The sequence below is a fragment of the Rissa tridactyla genome, chromosome 15 (genome assembly GCF_028500815.1).
Source record: "Rissa tridactyla isolate bRisTri1 chromosome 15, bRisTri1.patW.cur.20221130, whole genome shotgun sequence".
Lineage (NCBI taxonomy): Eukaryota > Metazoa > Chordata > Aves > Charadriiformes > Laridae > Rissa > Rissa tridactyla.
The window spans coordinates 7199866-7225014 of record NC_071480.1 but is presented as its reverse complement, the minus strand read 5'-3'; the positions used below and the strand labels follow the sequence as shown (position 1 = coordinate 7225014).

The window sequence follows — 25149 nt, the reverse complement described above, 5'->3', positions numbered from 1 at the left end:
CCAAAATCCATGACCAGGCCAGGACAAGCCTTCTGAAAATGCCTCCGGCTGTTGTGAAGCACCAAATAAAGACATGGTGGTGGTTTTCTACGCAGCCCGCGTGTGTTCCTGCCCCGCTCTCACTGCCACCTCACCGCGACAGCCGGAGGGAGGGCACCAGCCGGGATGACAGGAGCCATCCAACACCCCTTGGGACATCCCAGCTTTGGGGGAGAGGGGACAAATCCAGCCCTGGGTTATTCGATGAAGGGTGGGATGCAGGCAGGGGCTGCTCTGCCCTTGGGAAGGGTCAGGAGGCTCCGTGCATCATCTTCTTCCAGGTATTCGGCTTCCCCTTCTGCTTGAGACCCTCCAAACCCTGTCCCCCTCCCACAGAGGGGTTTTAAGAGGTACTGGGGGACAGTACAGCCCTGCACATCAGAGCACTGTCCCCAGGCACTGCCAGCTCATCCTCCCTCCCTGCCACACCGACCATCCTCAAAACAACCAGCATCCCCTAAAAGTGCCACAGCCCCATGCCTAAGAAGGGAGAAGAGGCCTTGTGCGTCTCATTAAATACAAGTAGAAATTTATTAAGAGGGGAAAAAAACCCACAGCTTTTAAAAAAAGTATCAAAAAGAGACAAATGAGGTGAAGTGTCTGTTTTAAGGCTGGAGCAGCGACCAGAGGGATGGAACAGGGCTGAAAACGGTCCCAGGATGGAGGGAAGGATGGAGGGAAGGATGGAGGGAAGGATGGAGGGAAGGATGGAGGGAAGGATGGAGGGAAGGATGGAGGGAAGGATGGAGGGACCACAGAGCTCCTGGAGCTCAGCCGGAGCATGGTTGTGGACAGAGGGAGCGAAGCTCCCAGCCCTTGAATACTCATCGCGGGACATCCCAGCTGGGGGATTCACACCTTCCCCCATTTAACAGCACTGAGACCCACCAGCACCAAAGCAACACATACCAGGGGAGAGACAGCCTGGCACCAGCCCTGCTCCAAACCAGCCCAGCGGAGTCACCTGGACCCCAGGAAGGACCTGCCTTTGCACTGGGGCCGGTGCGAGGGAGGAGGAGATGCTGGGAACAGCAGCCCAGGGATGGTGGCAGGCAGGGATGCGCAGCCTCGGGCAGGGAAGGCAACTAGCCCCGTCCTGCGCATTTCCTTTGAGGCAGGGAGGCCACCTGGGTCTCTGTGCTTTGAGAAAAGGAAAGGGGTAACAGCAGGGACTTGAGGCAGAAGTGAAAGGTGGGAGCACTGATGGCTTCCCAAGGGGTCTGCGAGATTCAGGAGCAGCCACATAAGCCCCCCAGGGTGTTTTTCTCCATACCTGCCTCCCAGTATGGCACTACAAAGACTGTTCATGCCGCTTCTTGGCTTCCAAAAAGGGAATTTCACTGAGATAAGGGGAAAAGGAGCCCCCCTGCACCAAGTCCTGCATCTCCATCCAGTGAGAAGCCCACGTGGGGAAGCACAAGCCTCCTTAAACAGCCTCAGGTGAGCATCAGATGCCAGAGCACGGCCAAAAAATACCTTCAAAGCTCAGCTCTGAACACCTCAGAGCCATGGCAGGGGCCCCAGGGAGCCCAAAGCTGGGGGAACCCTCGGGCCAAAGAGCTGCGGATAAAAAACAAAAACCAAAAAACTGCCCCTGCAAAAAAGGGGGTCGTGTTCACAGTATGAGCTGCAGCGCCCAGGGGCGCCGAGGTGGGACGGGGCAGGGGCACAGGCAGGAGACCTGGGCAGCTTCAGCCCCGGGGCCGGGAGCCCAGCCTGGCCGAGGGTGCACCAAAAACCCACTTTCATGTCCCTTTCCCCACGGAGGCAGCAGCTGGGGTCCTGGGTCGGTCCCCGAACCAGTTATGGCTTGAAAAGCCAAGAGGCAGCCCCAAAGGGGTGTAAGGCAGGGTGGCTCCGGCCCCGCTCCCCACTGCATCCCCGGCGTTTAACAGGGGTGAGCCCAAACCCACCAGCCCCGGGGATGAAGCCGTGACCGGGACCTGCCCCATCCCAGCAGGGAGGGCGAAGACCAACCATGGAAAGCATCACTGCTGGCGCCTCTCCCAGCCCCGTCCCCGCCGGCGGGGTCAGTGCAGGACCTGCTCCAGCTCGTACTTCTCGCAGAACTTGCTGGTGAAGGGCAGGCAGGTGAGATACTCGATCCAGCGCCAGTTCACGGGGTAGACGTAGAGCCAGACCACCAGCGAGGCGAAGAGCCCCACGAAGACCAGCAAGGAGACGATGATCATGGCTCGCTTGCGGTACTTGTCCACCGTGCCGAAAGTGATGTAGGGCAGGAAGGCGAAGGAGAGGAGGAGCCCGCTGAGGAAGCCGAAGAGGTGAGCGATGTTATCAATCCACGGCAAGAGGCCGCAGACGAAGAGGAAGAGGACGATGCCGAAGAGGTTGAGGAAGGCTTTCCAGGGTTTCTCCAGCACCTGCCAGCTCTGGAAGAGCTCCACAAAGAGGCAGGCCAGCAAGCCAAACTGGGACCCGGCGGGGCCCACCTGGGGGAACAGGGGAAGAAGTCATGGCTAGACCCTGCGTACGTCACCCCAGATATGTCCCCATGTCCCCAGGCACTGTCTCCTCCTATCGGAAAACGCATTTGGCTCCTGCCACCCTCTGAGGGCTGCACTCCACAGCCCAGGGCTCAGGGGTGGGAGCCCCGGCATGGGAGGAAGAGGAAGAGAGTCCACCAGCGCTGTTTCGGCAGAGCCAGCGCTTTTGGTGACTCAGCAGCCAGGCAGCATCACCCCCTCCCAGGCCACAGCCCCCACCGCGGGCCCCGTCCTGACGCACCCCCAGGGGGATTAGGGTGCTTGGTGTGATCTCATTTAAAGCCTGGCAGGGTTTCGCTGCCAGCAGATTAGCCATCTGCCCGCCCGGGGACCCCACACGCACACCGACACGTGGCCACCCGTGACCCACGCAGCATGTGTGAACCCCGCACGTGGGGCAGAGACCCCCCTGCCATCCCCACCACGGGGGCACCAGCCTCCCACCACCCCCGCAGCAAAACCTGCCGGGGGCTCAGAGATCTGCGCTGATGGCTGCAGCCCCCTCCCCAAACCTCTGCTGGGACAAGGATGAGCTTCCCCTTGGTCCCTGGGGAGCTGGCTGGGGTCAGGGTGGTGTGGGCAGAGCGCCCCCCCCCCCCCCACCTCCCCAGCCCTCACCTCCGCCCTGTACGGCAGGAAGATGGCACTGGCCAGATTGCCCGTGATGCCGCTGAGGATGAAAATGATGGAGATGCGATGCCAGCCTGCCAGCTTCTCCAGGTCCCTCAGCACCGTCATCTGGAAAGTCACCGACACCAGGCAGTGGATGATGCTGGGGAAAGACCCTGCGTTAGAGACCCCTGCCCTGCCGGAGCCCCTGCCCAGCCCTTGGGGCACAAGAAGTCTTACAAGACACCCTCCACCGATGGCACGTGTCACTGTAGCCTGGCGGTGTCCTCCCCTCTTCTCTCCCAAGCCATCAGGGATCACAGACCTTCCCAACGGATACCCCGCTCCCATGTCACCCCCCACCCCCTGGGAACACTGGGGGCCGTGGCTCACCCGGCATGCAGGAACAGGGACAGCCACAGGCGGTAGAACTGGTCGGGGACCTCCGGGTTGAGGAAGGGCAGGAGGCCGCAGACCTCGTCCAGGCAGTGCACCTGCGAGGGCAGGAGGGGTTTGGAGGGTGACGGGGGCTCAGCCCACACCCCAGAGCCACCGGGAGCAAAGGATGGGTCACAGGGACGCGTGGGCTGATGATGACGACATGTGTCAGTTGTGGGGGACACCCTCGGTGGTGTGGGGTACCCGCACTGCCCGGGTGCTGGGGAGGGAGCAACCGAGCACCCCCAGTGCCCCAGGAGATGCTGAAGGGCCGTTTTCCTGCCCAGGATGTGCCTTTCCCAGGGACACCGGTGCTGCCCGCGTGAGGCTGGCTCAACTCCTACGTTTCCTCCTGCCCCACACCGGCAAGGCGGGCACGCAGCGGCAGCAGGAGCCCGGCCCATAGCTCGGGCAAGTCCCTGCCTTCTGCATTCCCCCTGCTCACACCCATCCCAACCACATCCCAGGATACCATTAAACCCCTTGGCATCTGCAGGGTGATGCGGGACCCAGCTGCTAGCATCGCCTCCCGCGTCCCGGGCCCCGCTCACCTGCGAGCAGAGCGTCGCCTCCTCATGGAAGTAGCCGTGCATGAACTCGCAGTACTCCCGCGTCGTGATCTCGCAGCTGGGCAGAGGGCAGGCAGCGGGCTCACTCGGGGCAGGGCTCGCTCCCCGTTCCCCCGAGCATCCCTCTCCACTCCCAGCAGCCGGTCCTGCTGCCACCATGCTTCCCACCCCCCCAAGCATCCATAACCTCCCTCTCCCCTTGGCACAGGACGCAGGGTAGAGGGGGGAGCCGAGCCCAGGCTGGGTGTCCCCATCGCTGTGACCCACCTGCCCTTGGTGCCGATGCAGCAGGGCCTGCCCTTGATCTGGCAGTCCATGTGGGCGAAGCCTGTGTGGTTGGTTTTGGTCTCGTAGGTGCAGATCTACAAGCACGAGGGAGAGGAGCCAAGGTCAGGGTCTGGCCCCAAGGTCTCCCCGAAGCCCCCCAGCCTGGCCTGTTGCCTCCCATGGAGGCTGCCACCACGGTGCCACCCAGCCCACGGTGGCACCCGGCTCTTACTGGCCACTTGGTGATGTCATCTGGCCACACGTGGGGTGGGTTGGACGCTGGCTCCTCGCACGTCCTGGAGGGAGGAGGTGGATGGGGGGTCAGGGCAGGTTCCCCCAACACATCCCTCCCGTCAGACTAGTAACCCGCTTTGGGCACAGACATGCCCAGGACCTGCCCCTTCCCCGGGCTTGGGAGGGATCCTGCACATTGGTGTCCTACAACACCCCACCGCAGCACCTACTGCAGGTGAACCCTGGGACACTCACACCCGTCGGACAACCCCATTGATGCTCCCTCGCAGCATCCTCCCCTGACCCCTCGCAGCGTGCCAGCAGGCAGGGGCCAGCGCAAGACAACGGCATCACCCATTGCTGCCTACATTTAGGACAGGCCCCACCTCAGTTTCCCCACCGATTCCCTTTTCCTTATCACTCTCCTACAGTGTGTAAGAGCCCCCCAGCCCCTTGGACAAGAGGATTCAAGGCATCCAAGCTGGAAACGCAGCACCTCTGCTGTGCCCTACATGTAGCTGGGTGACCACAGTGCCTGTCCCCAGCTGCCATTCCTACCTGGGGTCCTGGTGACACACAGCCCCCGACGTCCGCTTCTCACCCCGGCCCATGGCTGGCGCGTTGGTGCCCGGCCACTTGATGAACGTCGCCAGCGTCTCCTGGGGAGGACAAAGAGACTGAGGATGGGGCAGCGAATGCACCGCCCTGACCCCGCACGCATCCCGCCCTGGTGCTGTGCAGGGCGGAGATGGTCTCCCCCCCATTTCCCCAGGGATCCCCAGCGGTGCCCGTGGGGGTGGTGGCACCCACCGAACAGTCCTGCGGCAGGGTCTGGATGCAGCCCGAGTTGTCGTTCTGGACGCAGCAGCCGGAGCTGCGCTCCCGGTCCCGCTCGCGCTGGATGAGCCGCTCCACCTGCCGATCCTTGCGGATGCAGGGGGAGAACTTGGCTCCCAGGTGGATCAGGTCGATCTGGGAGGGAGATGCCAGTCCAGAGGATGCTCCGTGGCCCACCCTCAACACCTCTCCTCCCTCCAGCTGCCCCCGGGGAGAGCTCGGCAGGGGCAGGGGGTCCCCACAAGCGATAGCCCTGAGTCTCCGTTACCCCCATGGGGGGAAGGCGGGTGGGAAGGGGGTGGGGGCTCTTCAGACCATCCCACCATGATGCCACAGATCTAGGAAGTGCTGCTGAGCCCCCAGCCCGGGCTGGGACCAGGCAGCATGTCCCAGAGGGATGGGGGCACCGAGAGCCCGGGACAGAAGGCTGGGATGAAGGGTTGAGCTCTGCCCCCCCGGGAAAGGAGCACCCCAGGGACCCCCGTAGGCTCAGGGCAGGGGGAGCAGGGGCTGGCGGAGGGCAGAGCCTCAGTGGTCCAGCAAAGCCCTTACCGAGCTGGGCCCAATCCAGAAGTTTTCCTGCTGGATATACTTGACGCTCTCGTAGACACCTTTGTTCCTCAGCACCTGCCAAGCCAGGCCAGGGTCAGCTGGGGGGGCGATGTGTGGGGGTGCAGCCCCCTCTCCCTCCACTCACGGGGGGCTGAGCAGCCCCCTTCATCCGCAGGGAAGGGCTGCGGGGTGCCTCCAGCGATGCAGGAGGAGAGGGAGGGCAGCTCTGCTGCAAAGCCGGCACGCTCTGCGCTAGCACGCACGCTGCTGCCACATGCCACTGCTCCCAGCAGACGTGGACCCCTTCCCTGGGCTATTTAATGGAGCCTCTCAAACAGCAGGAGCCAGCAGCACCCCAAGATGCTCCCAGCCCTCGCAGGGAGCATGATAGCATGGGACAGTGATGGTCACGGTCCCTCCAGGAAGATGGAGAAGAGAAGGCTCCAAGGACACCTTATAGCAGCCTTCCAGTACCTAAAGGGGCTACAGGAAAGATGGGCAGGGACTCTTTATCAGGGAGTGCAATGACAGGACAATGGGTAGCAGTTTTAAACTGGAAGAGGGGAGATTTAGATTAGATATTAGGAAGAAATTCTCTCCTGTGAGGGTGGTGAGCCCCTGGCCCAGGTTGCCCAGAGAAGCTGTGGCTGCCCCATCCCTGGAGGGGTTCAAGGCCAGGCTGGACGGGGCTTGGAGCAACCTGGGCTGGTGGGAGGTGTCCCTGCCCAGGGCAGGGGGTGGCACTGGGTGATCTCTAAGGTCCCTTCCAACCCAAACCATTCTGTGATTCTATGGATGCCTGCTCTTCTCTCCAGCCAGGGGACCAGGGGAGCAACACAAACGGCTGCAGGTTCCCAGGATTAATCCCAGAGGGAGGATCAACCCACACGGGTGTTGAAGGCACCCCCAGACACCCTTGCTTTCCTCAGCAGATAGCTGGTTGCCATTTCAGAGCCAGACATGTCACTGGAGAGCAGGGAGGGGACAGCCCCAGCTGGCAGCTCTTAAACTTACTAACTCTGTCGTCACGTGCTGGGCAAAGCCGATAGGGGCGATGCCGTAGGTGCCGATGACCAGCAAGGTGATGAGGATGTGGACAAAGGTGATCCAGTACGTGAAATACGGCCTGTGGAGGAAAAGACCTCAGATTTGACCAGCTCAAGGATGGCTGGGCAATGGGATGCTGCAGTCCCCCAAGCATTGAGGGGGACACACATCTGAGTTACAAGCTGGGGAGCCCTGAGCCCATCCCTGTCCCACCAGTGCCCCCTCACCGGTGGCTGTCGGTGATCTCCAGCTGTGACTGCACGATGCTGCTCAGGCTGCGGCGGTACGTCCTGTTCAGCCACTTCCCCACCACCCCCAGCCCATAGTAACGTTTCTTGCGGTCAAAGGCGAAGTGCTTCACTTTGGAAGCGATGCGCCTGCCCCGCCGGGGAGCGGAGTCGGCGCCGGTGGAGGCCGAAGCGAGCCGGACACCCTCCTGCCTGCAGAGAGAGGAGAAACCCTTCACATCTGCCGAAAGGAGCCAGCCGAGAAGTAACCCCGGTGCAACCTCACCACCACAGCCCAGAGCTGGGGAAGGCCAGAGGATGCCTGGGATGAGGGCTAGGGACACCTCTTGGCTTCATCCTCCTAGGAGCATGCCAGAAGTGCCCAGTGCCACACGGCAGTGACAGCTGGGGACACTGTCCTGACTGTGGCAGAGGACCTGGGCAGTCCCCACTGAGAGCTGGTACTCACGGGGTGGGCTGCTCCATCTCGGGGGACATCCTGGCATCCTCCCCCACCGGGTGCATGCGTAAATACGTGGCAGATAGAGGCGGCGACTCGAAAACGTCATCGGGCATGGAGTACGTCTCGTCATGCATGTCCATCTGGAAGGAGGATGGAGACGCATTTTTGGATGTGCGCAATGGGTGAGAAACCTCCCTCTGACCAAGCGTGTCCATCACCAGGGCAGCTTGGCTCCTCCTGGCCCCGGAGCCTGGCGAGGGGGGTGATCCCCATCGACACCCCATTAACTGCATGTCACAGGGTGCGAAATGTGCCCATGATGGCAGCGTTGCTCCCTGCCACCCCCAAGGAGCATCACCGAGACCAGGGCTCTGCAGCGCTGGGCACAGTGGCCACCGATGCCCCATCAGAGCCCTGCTCCACGTCCAGTCCCCATGCAGGGACATCGGGACCCCTCCCCGCTCCGGCAACCAGCGTGGAACGGCGCTTGCCTTACTGAAGAAGGATGAGTCCAGGGTATCGGCAGCATCCACCATGTCCTCGTCCATGAAGCTGGGGTACACGAAGGTCCTCCTGTTGATCCTTGGCTTGGGAGCCAGAGGCTCCAAGACAGAGCGTCCCTTTGGCAGGGGAAGCAAATGAGGGTAAACAACCAGAAGACCCCCAGTTTCTTGTGGCTTCCCTCCCCAAAGCTGGGTGGCAAGGATTAAATCCCAAGGAGCCACCTTTCCCCTCTGTGTGGGAAGGGCAGGCAGCAGGAGCTGGCAGCAGTGTCTGCCTTCAGCTCCTCAGAGCCAGCGTCGGACCACCACCACGTTAGTCAGCACGACAAGGGAACTCTGAATGCCCTGTTCAGTCTTGGTCCCACAAATCCAAACCTGAAGCTCGTCCAGGGCTCCCCGGGGGCTGGAATGCCACTGGAGAAGCTTCCCCTGCAGCAAAAAAGGTCTCCTATAAAAGGTCTCCCGGCTCCTCAGCAGTGAAACCAGGAAGCTGCTTTTTTTATAGGGATGCCGCGCAAGTTCCACCACTTTGGTGGTCCAATTTTCACCAAACCTTCTCTTTTTAAGCAGAAGTCAGGTTAAAAAAAAACCCCCACACCCTCCCCCTCAAACCTGCCCTGGGGAGACAGTGATCTTTGTACATGGCAAAAAGCCAAGAAGGAAAGTTGACGGGTGAGGGATAGAGCTGGAACTCAAGTCGGGAAGATGATGACACCCCCACCCCAGCTCCCCAAAACTCACGCGGAGAAGGGCTGCGGCCGCTTTGAAGCTCATGTGGGCGACGGACTCCCTCTTCCTGCGCGGCAGGCGGCTGTAGCCGGAGCGGATGCTGTTGAAGGACGCCAAGGAGACAACGCCAGGGGTGAGCGGGGGCAGGACGTGGTGGGGCGTGTGGGGACGGTCCGTCTCATCGGGATGGCGGAAGGGACGGCCCCTGGCCAGCGGGTCCACGATCTGGAGGAGGGAAGAGGTGTCGGTGGTGGGAGAGCAAGGCTGGGAGCAGGACCCTGCGCCCCGAGCTCTACCTTGGGCATCTTGGTGGGCTTGGGGGACTCGGTGCCTTGGAAGGAGGGCACCTCCTGGCTGGGCAGCTCCATGTCGCGGTAGGCAGGCTTCAGCTTGCCGTATCTCATGCTGCAGTGCTGCAAGCTCTTGCGTTGCCATTGCTGTCGTTTCCCCTCCCAGTCGCTGCTGACGCCGAACCATTGCGCGGTGCCTCTGGACACATGATGGGCACGCTTGTCACCCAGCTGGTCCCCCCACCCCAGGTACCACCATCCCGCCTGGGCATCCCCTCCGGCAGGTGAATTGGGTTGGGGTGTCTCAGCTCAGCCCGCAGCCGGGCAAGTTTTGACGTGGCTATGGGTCGGGGAAGGGATGCTGCAGAAAGTTGTGGGCCTTCGGGTCTCTCTGGAGAGGTATCTCCATCAAGGCTCACGCCTTGCACAGGACAGTGCATCAGCTCCGGGCTGCAGCAGACAAACAGCTCAAGGTGCTTGTGAAAGTCCTACATAAAAGGGGCTGAGAAATTTCCCCAGCGTACAAAACAATGGTGTGAATTAGCACTAAACAATTCTGCTGCAGGATTATCCCCAGGCAGACACTAGTGAGCCAAAGCAGAGCCGCATGGAACCCTCCAAGGCGTTCCCTCCCAAGCTGGGACTCTCCATCCCCATCCCAAGTCCTCTGCTGGTACTCGCAGCCACAACACCCCCACAGGGACCGAGGGACCCCTCTGGTGACCCAGCCCGGCCCTCACTTGCGGATGCTCTGGGACAGGGAAGTCTGCCGGCGGAAGCCGGGCCGGCGCTCCAAGCCATCGGATCCCTTTGACCGTGGCTCCTGCAGGCTCTTGCTCTTTCGGTAGATGGGGACTTTGGAGGGCTGGAAGACAAAGCAGGGCGTTAGGGACGGGATGGCATATGGGGGGTCCCCCATGGACGGCAGGCCACCAAGCTCAGCGATGGGATGCAGCTCCCCATCGCTCACCTCCTTGCGGGCGCCATCCTCCTCTGCCTCCCGGGGGGGAATGACGATGGAGAGGTTGGGGGGCTTCTTGCTCTGCAGGCGGCTGCTGCTGGAGCGGCTGCCCCCATTCTTGTCGCCGGCTGACATCTCGGGCCGGCGGCGGTCGGCAGGCTGGCAGGGTACAAGAAGTTAGTGAGATGAGAAGAAATATCCCCCCAGGAGCTCACGCACGGGGAGAGGCTGAGTCCCAGCAGGAGATGGGGCCTCATCAGCGGGGTCTCACCAGCCTCAGCCCCCCATGCTGCCGAGCTCATCGTCATCAGCCCAGCCACCATGTCCCTGACGCCCGCTCCCCCTCCCTGGGTTTGGGTGGACAGTGGGTTCCATCTCCCACTCACTCCCAGTCCCCCTGGGACCACTGGCACCAACCTCACCTACTGGGAACAGAGCGAGGGGTGGCAGGAGAGAGGGTCAGAGCATCCCCATCACGTGCCTGTGGGACGCCCAGGCTGCACTCCCCATCCCATCGGGATGCGCCTGACCCACTTGGCACATGCATGGAAATATGGGGGTGTCCCCTGTGAGCCCCAGCTGGGCCGACAGAACACAGAGAGCCGGGGCTCTTGGACACGGGGGGACCGGCCCCCAGGGTTCAGGAGCTGAAAGGGGATCACTGATGCTCCTGGGGGGTCTGCAAAGAGCTTGAGCTGCCCGTGCAGGGGCGAGCGGTGGGAAGGGAGGGGATGCAGCCGGGCAGGGGACACACAGAGCCTGAAAACACCCCATGCTCAGTAAATTCTTCGCATCCCCACCTGCACCACAGCCCCCACAGCAGGGGACGGCTCCTGCTGCAGCGAGAGGGGCTGGGGCAGCCCGTGCCACCTCCAGCCACGGCGCTGGGACCAGGGTGGCCCGAGGGAGGGGAGATGCGGGATGCTCCCCTCCGGCACGTGTGTGCACACACCGGGCTGGGAGACTGAATCCTCCCCAGCACCACGTGCAAGGAGGGGGAAGCTTAATGGCCAAGAGGTGCTTAATTCCTCGAGCAATCCCCTCCCGAGGGTCCCTGCAGCCCGGCTCTACCTCGCAGGAAAGGTAATTCCATCCGAGTGCAAGGAAGTGAGTGCCAGATCCTATTAGGGGCTATGGGGGCTCTCAAAGGGAGGCACGGCCCCCTCTGACCTCTCCACATCCCCCGGCCACGTGCCAGCACCCAGGGGACTCGCACAGGTCTCGTGAGCATCCCTCATCCTCCCGGCATGGCCATGGGGATGGTGCCACCTGCCGCATCCATCCCGTGTGGCGTGCACCGAGCCCTGCCATGGGTTGGCCACGAGGACCGGCATCCCCATGGGATCTGGCCCTCTCCACCCGAGGGTTGGCAGAGTCCCCTGGGGGGACCAGGAATCCTGCTGGGGCTCCTCTGCTGCTCCCCCACCCCCCAAGTCGAGCTCAGGGTCTAACAGTGCCACTGGCTGCAAAACCCCAGCTCAATCCATAGCCCTGGCTCCTCTCTCTGCCCAGGATCTCAACGACCAGCCTCGTACGGCCCCGCTCTCCTGAGGTAATGGGCAACCAGCTGAGCTATTGGGACCCCACCAGCCCCCTCTGCAACAGGGTCCCCCTTGGCAGCCTGTCCCCAAAGCGGGAGTCGGGCACAGGGGCACTTTTGGAGCTCCCCCAGCACGACCCTCCCCTCAGACCCCACCACAAGCAAAGCCTGGCTTTAGGCATGCGGGGTCCCCATGGGAGCAGCTCCCTGGAGATGCAGGAGTCCAGGACCACCTCCACGGGGACATGGGATCCTGAGGCCAGTGTCACTAGAGGGCATCGCTGCTCTCCGTCAGCTCCGGGGCCAGGTGACGGCCTGCTGCTCCTGCATGAAAACGGGTGCTGGGCTCCCTTCCAGCAGGGCCGGCTGGGGTACGGCGGGGCAGGGACGGGGCTGGATGCTGGAGATAGGAGACATGTGTGTGGTGGGGGAATGCCAGCTGCAGCCCAAGCAATACTGTCACAGAGACCCCTCCATCCAGGGGCACCGGCTGGCGGCAGGGCAGGGTCCTCATGCCCAAATTAACCCTGCTCCTCTCCAGCCTTGGCAATAAATCAGTTCATGGTGGGGATCCAGTGGGGAAGATGCAAGGAAACCATCACACAAATGCAGCTAGGACTAGGGGAGATGTTGCTGGAGGCAGCATCCGTGATCGCAGGCAGCATCCCGGCAGGCTGCCTGCCTCCCCTCCTCCCCAGAGGCATGGAAGCAGCACCCCTGGGTGCTGGTCTCATGGGGACCCTTGGGTGCTGCCGGCAGCTCAGCTGCTCCCTCACCCCTCGCTGCCATTAAGCACCAAAGCTGGGAGCAACCAGCCCCCAAATTTCTCCTGGGGGCTCAGCCAGTGCCGGTCCCCGCCAGGGTCTCCCTACCTCATAAGAGTGTCAGGGATCCTGCGCAGTGTGTCTTGATGGCAAACACCCGTGGTGGCCGCCTTCTTCCTCCTCCTCCTCTGTCCTTCACTCCCGGGAGCACGGCCGAACTCCTCCTGCCTCGCCTGGAGGGGAGAGAGACTGCAATGAAAAGCCACGCGTGGGAAAGCAGGCGAGGGCTGCAGGAGCATCCAGGATGGAGGGAGAGCTGAGCTCAGTGGCTCCCTTGGGGACAGGGCTACCGGTGGCCAGACACTGGGGACACGGAGAAAGAGCCGCTGTTTGCAGCGATGCACCTCGCTCCGTGGCAGGGGAACTGCACGGGGCAGGCAGGGAGTTTGCACCCGCTGCTGCCAGCCGAAGCTCTCGGGAAGCGAGACATCGGCAAAGAGCGGGCAGGAACCGTGAGTGCCTCGCCGAGGTATTTAATAGCTGTCAGCTGGGAGAACACCAGCCGGGCGGTCCAGCCCCAGCAAGCCAAGCTTTCCGTCCCGCTGCCAAGCTGGAGACGCTGTTTGTTTTCCTCCCAGGGCAGCCAGCAATGATCTGGAGATGGCAGCTGCTCCAGAGAGCCAGGGAGGGGAACACGCTGGGCTCAGGGCAAGCCTCGGGACACCCGCATCCACCTCCAGCCCCGGGCAATGGCTCTCAGCGGCGGGAGCCGACACAGCCCAGGAGCACAGAAATCGGAGCCAAACTGTGTTATCCCGAGGTGCGAGAGGACACCGTGCTCTTGTATGGCCCCGCTCTTACCTCCCTATCCTGAAATCCCATCCCCAGTTGCTCCCATCACACCCCAGGCAGCCCTTGGTGAGGGGCCTCCGTGCTTCCCAGTTAGGCAGGTTTAAGACCCCGGTGCCAGTCCCCGCTGGCTGCCCGTGTGGCACGGGTGGAGGGACGGAGCGGCAGGCGCAGTGACGCGGCTCCCGGGGGGAGCTGGCACAGCCCGGCAGGCACCTGCCGTCCCGGTCACGCGGCGCGGCCGGAGCAGTTTTCACGGCTCTGTGCATTAACGCAATATTTGGCATTGAGAGAGAGGGGAGGAGGGGAGCAGCCCCTGAGGGCTGAAGTCCCCTCGGCTACATGGGCAGCGGTCACCCCCCCAGCATGTATCCTGATCCACAAGTTGTTCTACCCCATGCCAGCCAGAGAAAACCCCCCAGGAATGGTGCTGGGAAGGCATTTTCTAACTCCCCACGTGTTTAGCGCTGGCACCGCTCTGGCCCAGCGCGCTCAGCCTGAGAACAGGCGAGCTGGTGCCTCCATCCAGAGCAAGCTCACGGTGAGCTCAGCCCTCCGGGTCCCCTTCGCCCTCCCAGCCCCGAGATGGAGGGCTCTGCCACCGGGATCATCGCTCTCTGCCTGGCAGCCCCGGCACCAGCAGCCCCATGCGCGGCTGCGGGTCCCCAGGCACTTGGGGTGGCCATGGTGGCTCTGCCCTGCGGACAGGAAAGGGAAGTGAGAGGCAACGTGCTGAGCTGGCAGGAGGAGATGGCTTCTGTGATGACAGCAGCCCAGCAGGGGTGACGGACACGGGACTCGGCACCCACGACCACGTCCCGAGCTTGGTAGGAGCTGTGCTTCCAGCTGGAAGAGGGGTCCCCAGGACAGCACGGTGTCACTTCAGGCTGGAAAAGATCTCCAGGGAGAGAGAAAAATGCACTGGGGATACTGCCATCACCCATGGGGGAGCAAGAATTGGTTGGGGGGTGGAGGGGGGTAACCCGGTCTGGTCAATAAGAAGAGATCGCCCACCATCTTCCCTCTCAAAGCTGTCCGAAGGCTCGCCAAAGCCTGACATCCAGCAGCGAGGGACACTGCCTGTGTCCCAGGCCCCATCCCCTCCCAAGAGGGCAGCGTGTGCGGGACCACTGGTGAGCAACTGGGATGAGGTTTTAGTCTTCACCCAGGCAAGGCACGGGGAGGGCGACCAGGGCTGGCTCCAGCCCCAGGGTGAATCATGACAGACGTGACCCAAGGAAGCACGCCCAAGGAGGAAAGCGATGGAAAAAGTGATGTGGCTTGTACAAGGCGTCACCATAGGACACGCCAGGATGCTCCGAGTGACGCAGAGGGACCATCAGCAACGCCAAGCACCAACCTGCCGGGCAGAGCTGGGGACAAACAAGCACAGCCATCATACAAGACACTGGAGACAACCCTGCAGAGCAGCCCTGGCCGAGGGGGATGTATGCAGTGCCAGAGAGGCTCAGAGAAGGATCGGGATCGCTCTTCCCGAGCCTGTTGGCGTGGGGGGAGGCAGCATTACCAGCGCTAGAACAAAAGTGCATCAGGCTGGTGCAATTAAGCTGGGAGGAGAACGCAGCTCCGAGCCACCCGAGGGTGCGGGGTCGGGAGTGGGACCCCTCCGAGCATCACCCTGAGCACGACGAGCCCCTGCTCTTCCCTCTCCATCTCCGCAGGGGAGCGAGAAAGGGGCCAGCGATGCCATAGAACCCCCGAAACACCCCCGCAGCCATCGCTGAAGCTCGCACCCAAGAGTCCATTAGGCAGAGCCTGCTGCTGCTGCCCATAAATGATTCACGAGCGCGTTAAAGACCTCTCTCAAGGCTGGAGCCTCGTTAAAAGGTGCTCCCGGTTATTAAAGAGCCCTGGATAGAAAAGTCAATCAGTCCAATCGCTCCGAGCGTCGAGCCCCCGCAGGCTCACACCCCAGCACAGGACCCCGAGCGGCCGCCCGGCACCTTCCCCCCCCTTTGCGCTCCCTTCCTAAAAGCTTTTTTACCATTTTCCAGTATCAAGTTTCCAACCTGAGAGAAGCAGCCCAAGACAAACAGCTCTTGAAATGAAAAGATATTATAAAAAAAAAAAAAAGAAAAAAAGAAAAAAAAAAGGAAAAATACTTCTGGGGTGGGGAACTAAATCTCTTAGGATATTTCTTCTTGGAAAGCCCAGACCCGCGTGTCCCTCGTGGACCCACTCAAACAGGGAGACCTGGAGAGCACCGACCCCCCAAACCCCCATCCGCTGCCCCCCTCCTCTCAACCTCCGCTTATTTTTTGTGCTTTGAGTATTTAGGCTTTTTTTCAAAAGGACAAAATACACTTTACAGCATCACGGCAGGAACCCTCCTGTCCCTAAGGCACTTCCATGTCCCTGTACAGCCCCGTGCCCATGGCACAGACACCACCACCACCACCCACCCCCCCCAGCCCACCCACGGCCATTTCACGCTCTGGCACCACGATATCAGGTTGATTTTTTTTTTTTTTCTACCCCCACCACGAAGAAGGCAACTCCATCTTTTCCCCAATGCGTGCCAACCCCTCCTCAAGGGCACCGGACGGCAAACCTCCGAGACGCCAGGTTTCACCCTGAGTCTTGAGAGGGGACCACTGTGTTTTGGGGGTTCCGAAGCTGCCCCCTCCATCATCACTAACCCACTTGGTCGGCACCGACACCCACAGGAGATTTAATCCCCGTCAGGGCTGCTGGGGTGGGCAAGATGGGGTACCGATGGGTGGCAAGAGCCCGGCCGCACACCTCGCCCGCGCTGCCATGAGGAAATCCCTCTCCCATTTTCTGCGTCGGGGCAGGACATTGGGCAACCGCAGCCGGGTTTGTTCAGCCCGGGCGAGCTGGGAGCCGGCGGCACACCCTGGAAGGAAGCAAAACTACCAGGGGAGATAGAGCACAGGGCTGCGCTGGGTGCCGCCGATAAAGGCAGAGCCCTGCCTGCCCACGGCGGGGCGGGGGGGGGAAGCGAGGGCCGGGGAGAGCGCAGGGCCACTCGCATGGCTGCACAAAGCGGCCACGTGCTGGGCTTCCCCCGGCCAAGGGCTCCATCACCGCGAGCACGCGTGGCCCCGGTGTGTCCATCAGTCCTGGGTGACGCCACCGGTAGCTGCACGGAAAGGGAAGGATTTGCCCGCGGGATGTGGGAGCAGGTGGAAAAAGCCACATGGAGGATTTCCCACGTCTCGCCCACAGCCCGTTCCCCACCCTCATTAATTTTTTAACAGCACAATGATCCCCCCCCACCAGCACCCAGCAAAGCGAGCGACGGCACCCAGAGGCTTCCCAACCCGCTGGGGTGGGCGGCGAGCCCCAGTGAGCCGGGGTCCCTCTGCGCTGCTGCCCACCCACCCCAGCACCTCCTCGCTCCCCCCTTCCCAGGGAGCTCCAGGGGGGTCCCTGAACCCCCCTTCCCGGGGCGGGGGGGCCTCTTCAGGGGGCATCCCTGCATCCCCTTCCCGGAAGGCTCTGGGGGCCCCTGCTCCTCCCTTCCCGGGGGGCTCTCTGTGGGGGCTCTGCACCCCCCCCTTCCCAGAGGGCTCTGGGGGTTCCTGCTCCCCCCTTCCTGGGGGGCTCCAGGGGATCCCTGCTCCCCCCCTCCTGGGGGACTCTCCAGGAAGAGAGCACCTCCTTCCCAGGGGACTCTCCAGGGGGGTCCCCGCTCCCTCACATCACACTAACCCCAAACAGGTGACGCCACACGAATCCACTCTGCTTCCCACAGTGGGGACGCGCCGGTCGGGGTAGGGTGGTGTGTGTGCTGCTGGAGGGGCCGTGGCAGCACGGGGGGGGACTCCCCCCAGCCTGGCAGCCCTGGCCCCGTGCTGCAGCCCAAGCCAAGCAGGGGACGCGCACGTGGAGGCTTTGAGTCACCCCAACGGCTTCGGGAAGAGCAAAGGGCAAAAGCCTCTGCCGGCAGCGAGGGAAGCAAGGGCAGCTCCACCGGTGAAAGCATGGAGGGATCGGCTGCTCCCCGGCAGCACTGCAGCACTCTCCAGACCCAAGGAAGGCTCTTTTCCAGGCGCCACACAGATTCCTCAGGCTACCAGCACTGATTTAACTTGGTTTTATCCAAGAGCTGCGCAATTACTCAGAGCTACTCCAATTCCTCGTTATCTTGGCTTAACCACAAGGTGTATGAGTATGATGGTGGGAGTGCTCCCGCTCCTCCTGTGCCTTCTGGAAGGGGCTGAGGGGTCCCAGGTCCTTATTCCCCCGAGGCGAGGGGCGGGCAGCCTGCCTGCAGGCCATCTGCCCGCGATCCCGACGCCGCCCGTTGTTACTGAGTTCATTCTCGCTTCCCTCTTCGAAGCAAAATTCTTGGTGCAAGAGCGTGATGGGGACACACTGCTTCCCCCAGTTCGTCTGCAAAACACTCATTTTGACAAACAACTCTTGGTGCAAGGGCTCAGGCCGGACTTGCAGACTTCCCCAATCCTCCACTGCCTGTTTCAGAGACCATCAAACCACCCGGACCAGCACTGGGCTAGGAGAAGCACCCGGTATTTGCGGAGGGTCCTCTCACCGTGAGCTCTGAGCACCCCTGTGCCATGGGGGATGCGGCAGCGGGAAGGTGGTGCTCAGCCCCACGAGATGAGCCCTAGGCTGGTAGCAAGATGATCCCCCTCGGCTAAAACTCCCTATCTTCAGCGACAGGCTCCTTATCTCAACGCAGCCGTTTCAAGGCTCACGCAACACGGCTGCTCGCCCCGCTGGTCCCCCGTGCAAAGGGAGAGGTGCGGATGGACACCAGCAGCCTCCGATTTCCCCTAAGGAGGGGGGACAAGGACTTCACGGCCTCCCTTTGTGCCATGGATGAAGGTGGCATCTCTGCTGGCAGTGGGCTGGAGGCTGCCCCTTTGACACTCCCCATTCACCGCCCTCCAGGCATCCCTGGGGATAGGAAAACCAGAGGCTAACCACCCCCGAAAGCCTCAGGGCTCCCTGCGGCAACCCAGGGAGGTTGCTCCCATGCCCACCTCTCCCTCCTCCCAAGGACCAGCAGCCGAACACGGGCCATTCCTCGGCTTTGTTCCCTTCGCTCCCGATTGCCACGAGGCCAGAAGCACCCAGGTCTGCACCCCGCAGAGGAAAGCCTGACCAGGAGCAGCTCATCCCCTGCAACACAGCACAAGCCCAGTACGGGGGATCTTACACCCACCGGTGCCTACGCAAACTATGGGATGCTCTCCCCGCACCGCAGCATCGCCGTGGACCTGTGCCAGCAACGCACTTTGCAGCCTCTGAGCTGCCAAGAGCTGGTGGTGGGGTCTCCCCCACCATCCTGCCCACCATCCCGCCCCAGGGATGTTGCATGCACAGCTCACTGCAGGGGCTGGAGATGCTGATTTTCAAGGAGCCATCTCCATGCCTGCCCCAGGAGCGCTTGGACTGGGTTAAGCCACCATGTGCATGAGCCAACTTAGCCCCAGTTCCAGCATCACCCATGGAAAAGCCCTGTGCCAGTCCCAGTAAGGCTCTCGCGCTGCCGAGGAGCCAGGGAAAGGGCAGAACACGCCAACGCCGAGCATCGGGGATTCTCCCCGGCTGCCCGTGAGCGTGGCGTGCAGCCTTCGGGCTTACACATAACGGGAGGTGACTCCCAGCCCTGCCCCGGCGTTCCTGCGGGCCGGCGAATTACAGGGATAACCACATCAAATCCCCATCACAAGCTGCCGCATGACGCACAGGGAGCGAAGGCAGCCCCGCGGTGCGGGAGGGGGCACCGGCACATCAGGCATCTCGGGGGGCATCAGCCACATCTCCCCTGCTCCGAGCAGGTCTGTCAGACCAGACAAATGCATCAGGAATTACTATTTTTAAACAAAAGGCCAATAAATAAGAAAAAAACAACAAATCACAGACTGATGGAAGGAGGGGATCATCACCCTGGGAGCTGCAGCACCCCAAAAAGGCACCTGTGGATGGGAGGGATGGCGGGGCACATCCCCAGGGTGGGAGCAGAGGGCAGGAGCATCCTGCCGAGGAGTGACCGGCCACGTGCCACCCGGCTGAGCGGGTCACCACAGGGCCAGACATCCAGCACAGGGACCGTGTCCCTCCCACACTGGAAGATTTCTCCCTCCTGCCTGATGGCAGCAGCCTGGGAAAAGGCCGAGGAGCATCGCTGGGCACTTGCCCAATTCCATCCCTGCCCCGTGCCCTGCCGCAGCCTCTGGTGCTGCAGGTGTCGAGTGAGTCGGTTCGCACCCATGCTCCCCCCTCTCAGGGTATGGCCACAGCAGTGAGTCCTGAGCCAGGGGCTGCTCAAACTGCCCTGGAGGCGATAAGCAGTGGGTTTCACAGGAGACCTTCACAGTGAGTCATTTGTGGCATTTCACAGGTGGGGAAACTGAGGCACGGCAACAGAACAAGACTCCCTGCCTTCCCACCGCCCCCGCTGCCCCCACAGGCAGAGACCTGGTCCCTTCCCTGGGCAGCTTGAAAGGACTTCAATAAAACCCTTACAATTCTCTCAGATTTAAGTTACTGGAGGACAAAAGAGGAGGGGGGGGAAGCCCTCACTTGCAAACCCCATAAGTGCTTGATCTCCACAAGGGGTGCAGGCTGTCCCCCTGCCCTCCCAAGGCAGTTATTCAGGGGCTTCCCCTGCCTTCACTGAGCTAATGCGACCTGCACCCCATAATGCCAGCCCTGAGGGTGCAGGTCCCCAAGGACGAGGGGGACACAGGGGTCCTGCACGGTGGCCAAGCAGAGGGCAGAGTTGGTCCCAGGGCCACCCGGGACTTGGACCTTCCCCAAGGCATCCCCCCGAGTCGATTTCCCCCCCCTCCCAGCAAAATGCCTCATTAAGAGAGCAGCCACCAACCAACTGCTTTTTGGTTTGTTTTTTTAAGAAATGGGGATTAAGTGAGAAAAAGAGTACCAGCGCCAAGGGCTTCTTCCATACTCGCAAGAACACACACAGCTTTCAGTGCTCACTCGGAAGCCGGGAAACTACCATAACTCAAAGCACCACATGCTCCCAAACGACCACAACTCCTGGATCCTCGTAATTAAAAGACACCGTGCCCATCCCCTCCGGGGGCTTGTCACATTCCCAGACATCTCCCAGCCTGGCAGGACAGCAGGGACCAGCGGCCATGAGATAAAAACCTCTTCAAGAAGAGAAGAGTTTACGATCCCCATCACCTGTGGGCTCATATAGATTTAAGTAATTAGTTTTTAGCCTTCACTAATTGACTCCTTTGGTGCAGGGCCCCTGCCAGCACCAAGTCCAGCAGGGCTCCCAGTGCCTGTGGGAAGTGTGGAAGTGTCTTGGGAGTCCCGAGCCGACCTGGGCAGCTCCCACGGAGCAGGAGAGGGACAGCAGGAGAAGGACAAGTCCCCTCCTCGCAGGGCACGGCACGCTGCCATGGATGCTTTAGGATGTGGGAGCAGGGCTCCCACCACCACCCCCTTCGGAATGCCCCACCAGCCGGTTCTCCATCACCTGCCCCCGCTTTCTTTGGTGACAAAAAGCTGTTTTGACTCCAGTCCTGAGGGTTGTTCTTGGATCGAGACCAACAACCCAAGGGAAAGAATACGGATTTATTTGGGGGATCCCTCAAGTTCACTACAAGAGTTAAATAGGAGCAGTATCAAAGGCAAAAAGGTCTGCAACCAGAAGAGCCATGTGCTCCTCGTCCAGCCCAGAGCAGCCAAACAACGCAAATGCCACCCGAATCCCCCAGCGCATCCCAAGGGATTACAGCTCCCCCAAGGAGAGATGGCCCAGCCAGCCCCCTTCCCCACCAGATTCCCACCCCCGGGCCCCACAACCCCAGCCTCTGAGCTGCTCCCCCAGCACCCGCCGGCATCTATTGTTCCTCCTGCCAGCCTCCACGGACACGCTCCGGCAGCACCGCTCTCTCCTGGCACACACGAAACGCATCAAGCACTCGCACATGCATCCCAGAGCAACACCAGCCTCGGCCCCGGCTTACAAAATTTGTACTAGGGCAGCTGTTTGGGTGTCAAACCCCGCTCCGCCTGCTGTGGTTTATCCTTTCTCACCCTGTGGCTTGCAGCACCTCCGGGTGCAGTCTCCAGCGCAGCTGCAGCGGTGCTGAAGAAACCCCCAAGCCGGGGATGGAGGGAGGCCACCGAGGTTTGTTTTGGTCACCAGCAAGCAGGAGCAAAACAGGCAGAAGCCACCCTCCAAATGAGCAAGCAGGACTAGGTGTTGACCGCCCCATTAATTGCAAACGAACCCAGAATGGCAGAGCCCAGGGATGGCAGCTGGGGGGCCCAGAAAGCCCCTTGCGAAGCCAGTTGTGGTGCAGAGCCCATGGCGCCTGGGGCAGAGATGGAGTTGAACCCTCCAACTCATTTTGGAGGTAGGATGTTTTCAAGCTGTGCGAGATTTTCCACTTGGAAAACAGGCAGGAGCCAAAGGACCCTTGTTCAGAGGGCACAACGGAGTGAGCCAAGCCAGGTGGCATTTCCCCGCTCAGCACAGCCATGGGACAGTGGGGGGGTGCACTCCCACACCCTCCAGCTGGGTTGACGTCCTGCAACCCTGACAATACGATGAGCTCACCCTGGAAATCCCAGGGAGTGACCATCCAGGACCTGGGCGCGCGCAGGCAGGAGGACGTCCCAGCTCCCTGCGGCGGGAAGGATGACGCCGCGCTGGGGAAGAGGGCAGGCACTTCCTCTTGCTGCAGGGACCCAGCGGCGACAACGCAGCCTCTCAGGTCCCCTTCCCCCTGCAGAGCGCGGCCATGGGGAGCTGAGCGAGAGCTGCGGGGTCTCAGAGGGGAGAAGCAGAGCCCTCGGCCTATTGTGGGCAAACCTGGAGGGATGGCTTCTGCCTGGTGCTGCTGGCCTGGCAGCGAGGCAGGGCAGGACCGGGGTAAAGCCCAGCCTCACCCCTCTGCCCCAAAACGGCTGAGGGCCAACACTAAAAGAACAACTGGCTCAAACATCCACACCCGGCATCCCCCTGTGGGATGCAGGTACGGATGTGGGATGACCCGGACCCTTCTGATCTCGAAGGCTTTTGTTTGCGAAAGGCTGGCGGCAGCACTCATTGCTTCAGGCAGCACGTGCGAGCCTGCCAGAGCCTTTAAACCAAACCTCAAACCAGCAACAACAACAAAGCCCCGGCACGGGCAGGGGAGGAGGAGGAGGATGCTCTGGGGCAGAGCGGGAGCGGGCAGGGACCCGGGCACCCTGGCCTGCCCGCCCTCGCCTGTGGCTTCGAGCCTGCCGCCGCTTCCGAAGGGCACTGCCAGCCCCGGTCGCCTGGGAAGGGAAAAACCCACAAAACAAAAATAAAACCGCACACACGCTTGTTTATCGGGCCATCGGCTCCAGAAAGTAGGTTAGGGCTTTCCTCCCCGGCCCGGGCAGGGGAGAAGGCAGGGCCCCCCCGCTCCACGGTTTCCCCTCCGCACGGCCGGGTCACCCCGCCGGGACACGCACCCGCTTCCCTCCGTGATGAAGAGGAGGAAGAGGAGGGTCCTCCCCGCCATCCATCCGCGGTGCCCGCCCCGGGGGCGCCGGGGAAGGTGCGGGGCACGGCCGTAGCCCGAGCAAGGGGACCCTCGCCGCCATCCCCACCCCGGCAAAGAGCCCCCCGGGGTGGCAGCGGCAGGCGCCCATCGCCGGCGGGGCCGGTACCCCGGGGCCGGGCCGAGCCGGGCGGCCGCAAGGCGGGAGGCGTGGGGCGGAGGAGGAAGCTGGCGGGACGCGGCCGGTCACAAAGCAGCCACGAACCGGGCGGCCGGGAAGCGAAGCGGCGCGGAGGCACCAGGACCCCCCGCCGCGCTCCTACTCTCGACCCCGCTCACCTCGGCGTGGTCCCGCTCCCGGTTCCGTTCCCGTCCCGCTCCCGGCGGCACCGGCCGCCGCCTCCACCTGGGCCGGGCGGGGCCTGGGCGGGGCTTACAGGGGGCGTGGTCTCGAGGGGGGCGTGGTCTCGAGGGGGGCGTGGTCCCCGCCCGGCGCGTCACGCGTGTGTGTCCCCGCCGCTCCCCGCCCCGCTCGGCGACACCGCGGCCCCCGGGGGTGCCGGCACCCGGCGGGGAGGGAGCTCTGCCGCCTGCCCCCGCCTCCGCGCCCCGGCACCGGCGGCTGGGAGCTGCGCACCGCCGGCACCGGGCGCTGCCGGGGCCCGGCGCTGCTGGCACTGGTCACTACTAGGACCGGTCACTGTTAGGACCAGGCACTATGAGGACCAGGCACTGTTAGGACTGAGCACTAACAGCACTTGTCACTATTAGGACCGGTCACTATTAGGACCAATCACTATTAGGACCAATCACTATTAGGACCGGGCACTATCAGGACTGGGCACTATTAGGAAAAATCACTATTAGGACCGGTTACTATTAGGATGGGTCACAATTAGGACTGGTTACCATTAGGACCAGCTACTACTAGGACCGGTCACTGTTAGGACTTGTCACTATTAGGACCAGGCACTATTAGGACTGGGCACTATCAGGATAGATATAGGACACTATCCTATTTTTCATAATAGGACTGGGCACTATTATGAAAAATCACTATTAGGACTTGTCACTGTCAGGACCAGGCTCTATTAGAATTGGGGACTATTAGGAAAAATCACTATTAGGACTGGTCAGCATTAGGACTGGTCACCATTAGGACTAGTCACCATTAGGACCAGCTACTATTAGGACCAGCCACTGTTAGGACTATCAGGACACCGGGGCATGGCCCCCCGGACCCCATTCCAAGCAGCGGGGACCCTGGTGTGCTGGGCAACGTAGTGGGCACGGCGTGGGCTGGCACAGCCCAGAGGGCACCGTGGGCCCAGGCACGTCCTGCCGGCCAGGCCAAATCCAGGTGACGCATAGCGAGGCTGGGGCAGCGGCCGCAGAGCCGGTCCTGTTGGCTTTGCCAGCGGTGACTCCTCCAGAGCCTGGCAGAGCCTCGGGGAACTGCCCTGCTGTGCTAAAGCTGTCCCTGGGTGCTGCGGCTTGGGTCCAGCTTGGATTCGCTGACATCTAGTAGGGCGTTGAGCTCGTGCTTGCGGTGGCCCTCCGCCTTCCACTTCCATGAGTTCTTGCTCAGCAAATCCACTCCTGTTCCTGGTTGAAAAAATAAGCTGGAAAAATCTTTCGGTTCCTCCCAGCTCCTTTGAAGTCGTGTTTTGAAGCGGGTGGAGAAGGGGAGAGCCCAGTGGGTGCTGGGGTGGGTGGCTGGGCACGGGTGCCCCAACGCGGGCTGTGCCACGGGGAGGGCGGGTGCTCTCTGCCCGTGACTCAGGGGTGAGGGAGCGGTGAGGTGGGGGTGTCCCCTGCTGCAAGCTGGGGCAGGTGGCAAGCGGGGATCCGTGCCAAGATGCCAGGCACTGACTCCTCCCTGGGTGGGGACAGATGAGACTGTCTTTGTCTGGGACAAACATCGGCCAACAAAAGACATCGCTGCCGCGGCTCTGCCTGCATCCCGCTCCAAGGCTCCAACCTGCGGGATGTGTCCTTCTATGGAGGAAAGAGAGGACGGTGACGGCCACCTGTGCAAACCCTGCGGAGCGTTGGGCAATAAGGAAGTGAAAGAAATGACCAAAAAAACGCCCAAGGCAGCAGTGTCAGGGTGTTGCATCAGCACAGCAGGGAGATGCTCTGCAGAGCACTTCCCTCTGCGGTGCGAACCACCCCACAGCCCAGCCCGGCCAGAAATGTCCTGGCTGGCCTGTCCCCAAAGGAAGCAGGGAGGGGACACAGTGCTGTGCACCCC

The 25149-nt window shown here is 62.1% G+C and overlaps 1 protein-coding gene across 4 annotated transcripts; it reads right to left on the bottom strand.

Moving 5' to 3' along the window:
• Positions 1 to 546: 546 nt before the first annotated feature.
• Positions 547 to 23326, bottom strand: RHBDF2 (rhomboid 5 homolog 2). Of its 4 annotated transcripts, XM_054221735.1 has the most exons (19): positions 23226 to 23316; positions 12682 to 12794; positions 10279 to 10428; positions 10049 to 10173; positions 9315 to 9507; positions 9031 to 9243; positions 8278 to 8406; positions 7793 to 7926; positions 7324 to 7536; positions 7064 to 7175; positions 6050 to 6124; positions 5471 to 5632; positions 5219 to 5319; positions 4659 to 4722; positions 4427 to 4521; positions 4142 to 4217; positions 3546 to 3646; positions 3162 to 3315; positions 547 to 2489 (listed from the first exon to the last, which is right to left on the bottom strand). In XM_054221735.1, the coding sequence occupies exons 3-19, from the start codon at positions 10402 to 10404 to the stop codon at positions 2070 to 2072; spliced, it is 2493 nt and encodes an 830-aa protein (XP_054077710.1). In that variant the 5' UTR covers positions 10405 to 10428; positions 12682 to 12794; positions 23226 to 23316; the 3' UTR covers positions 547 to 2069. The 4 variants fall into 4 exon arrangements, with proteins under 4 accessions (XP_054077710.1, XP_054077708.1, XP_054077706.1 ...); XM_054221733.1 differs by having other exon boundaries at positions 10049 to 10428; positions 12682 to 12806; positions 23235 to 23326; XM_054221731.1 differs by having other exon boundaries at positions 10049 to 10428.
• Positions 23327 to 25149: the final 1823 nt, after the last annotated feature.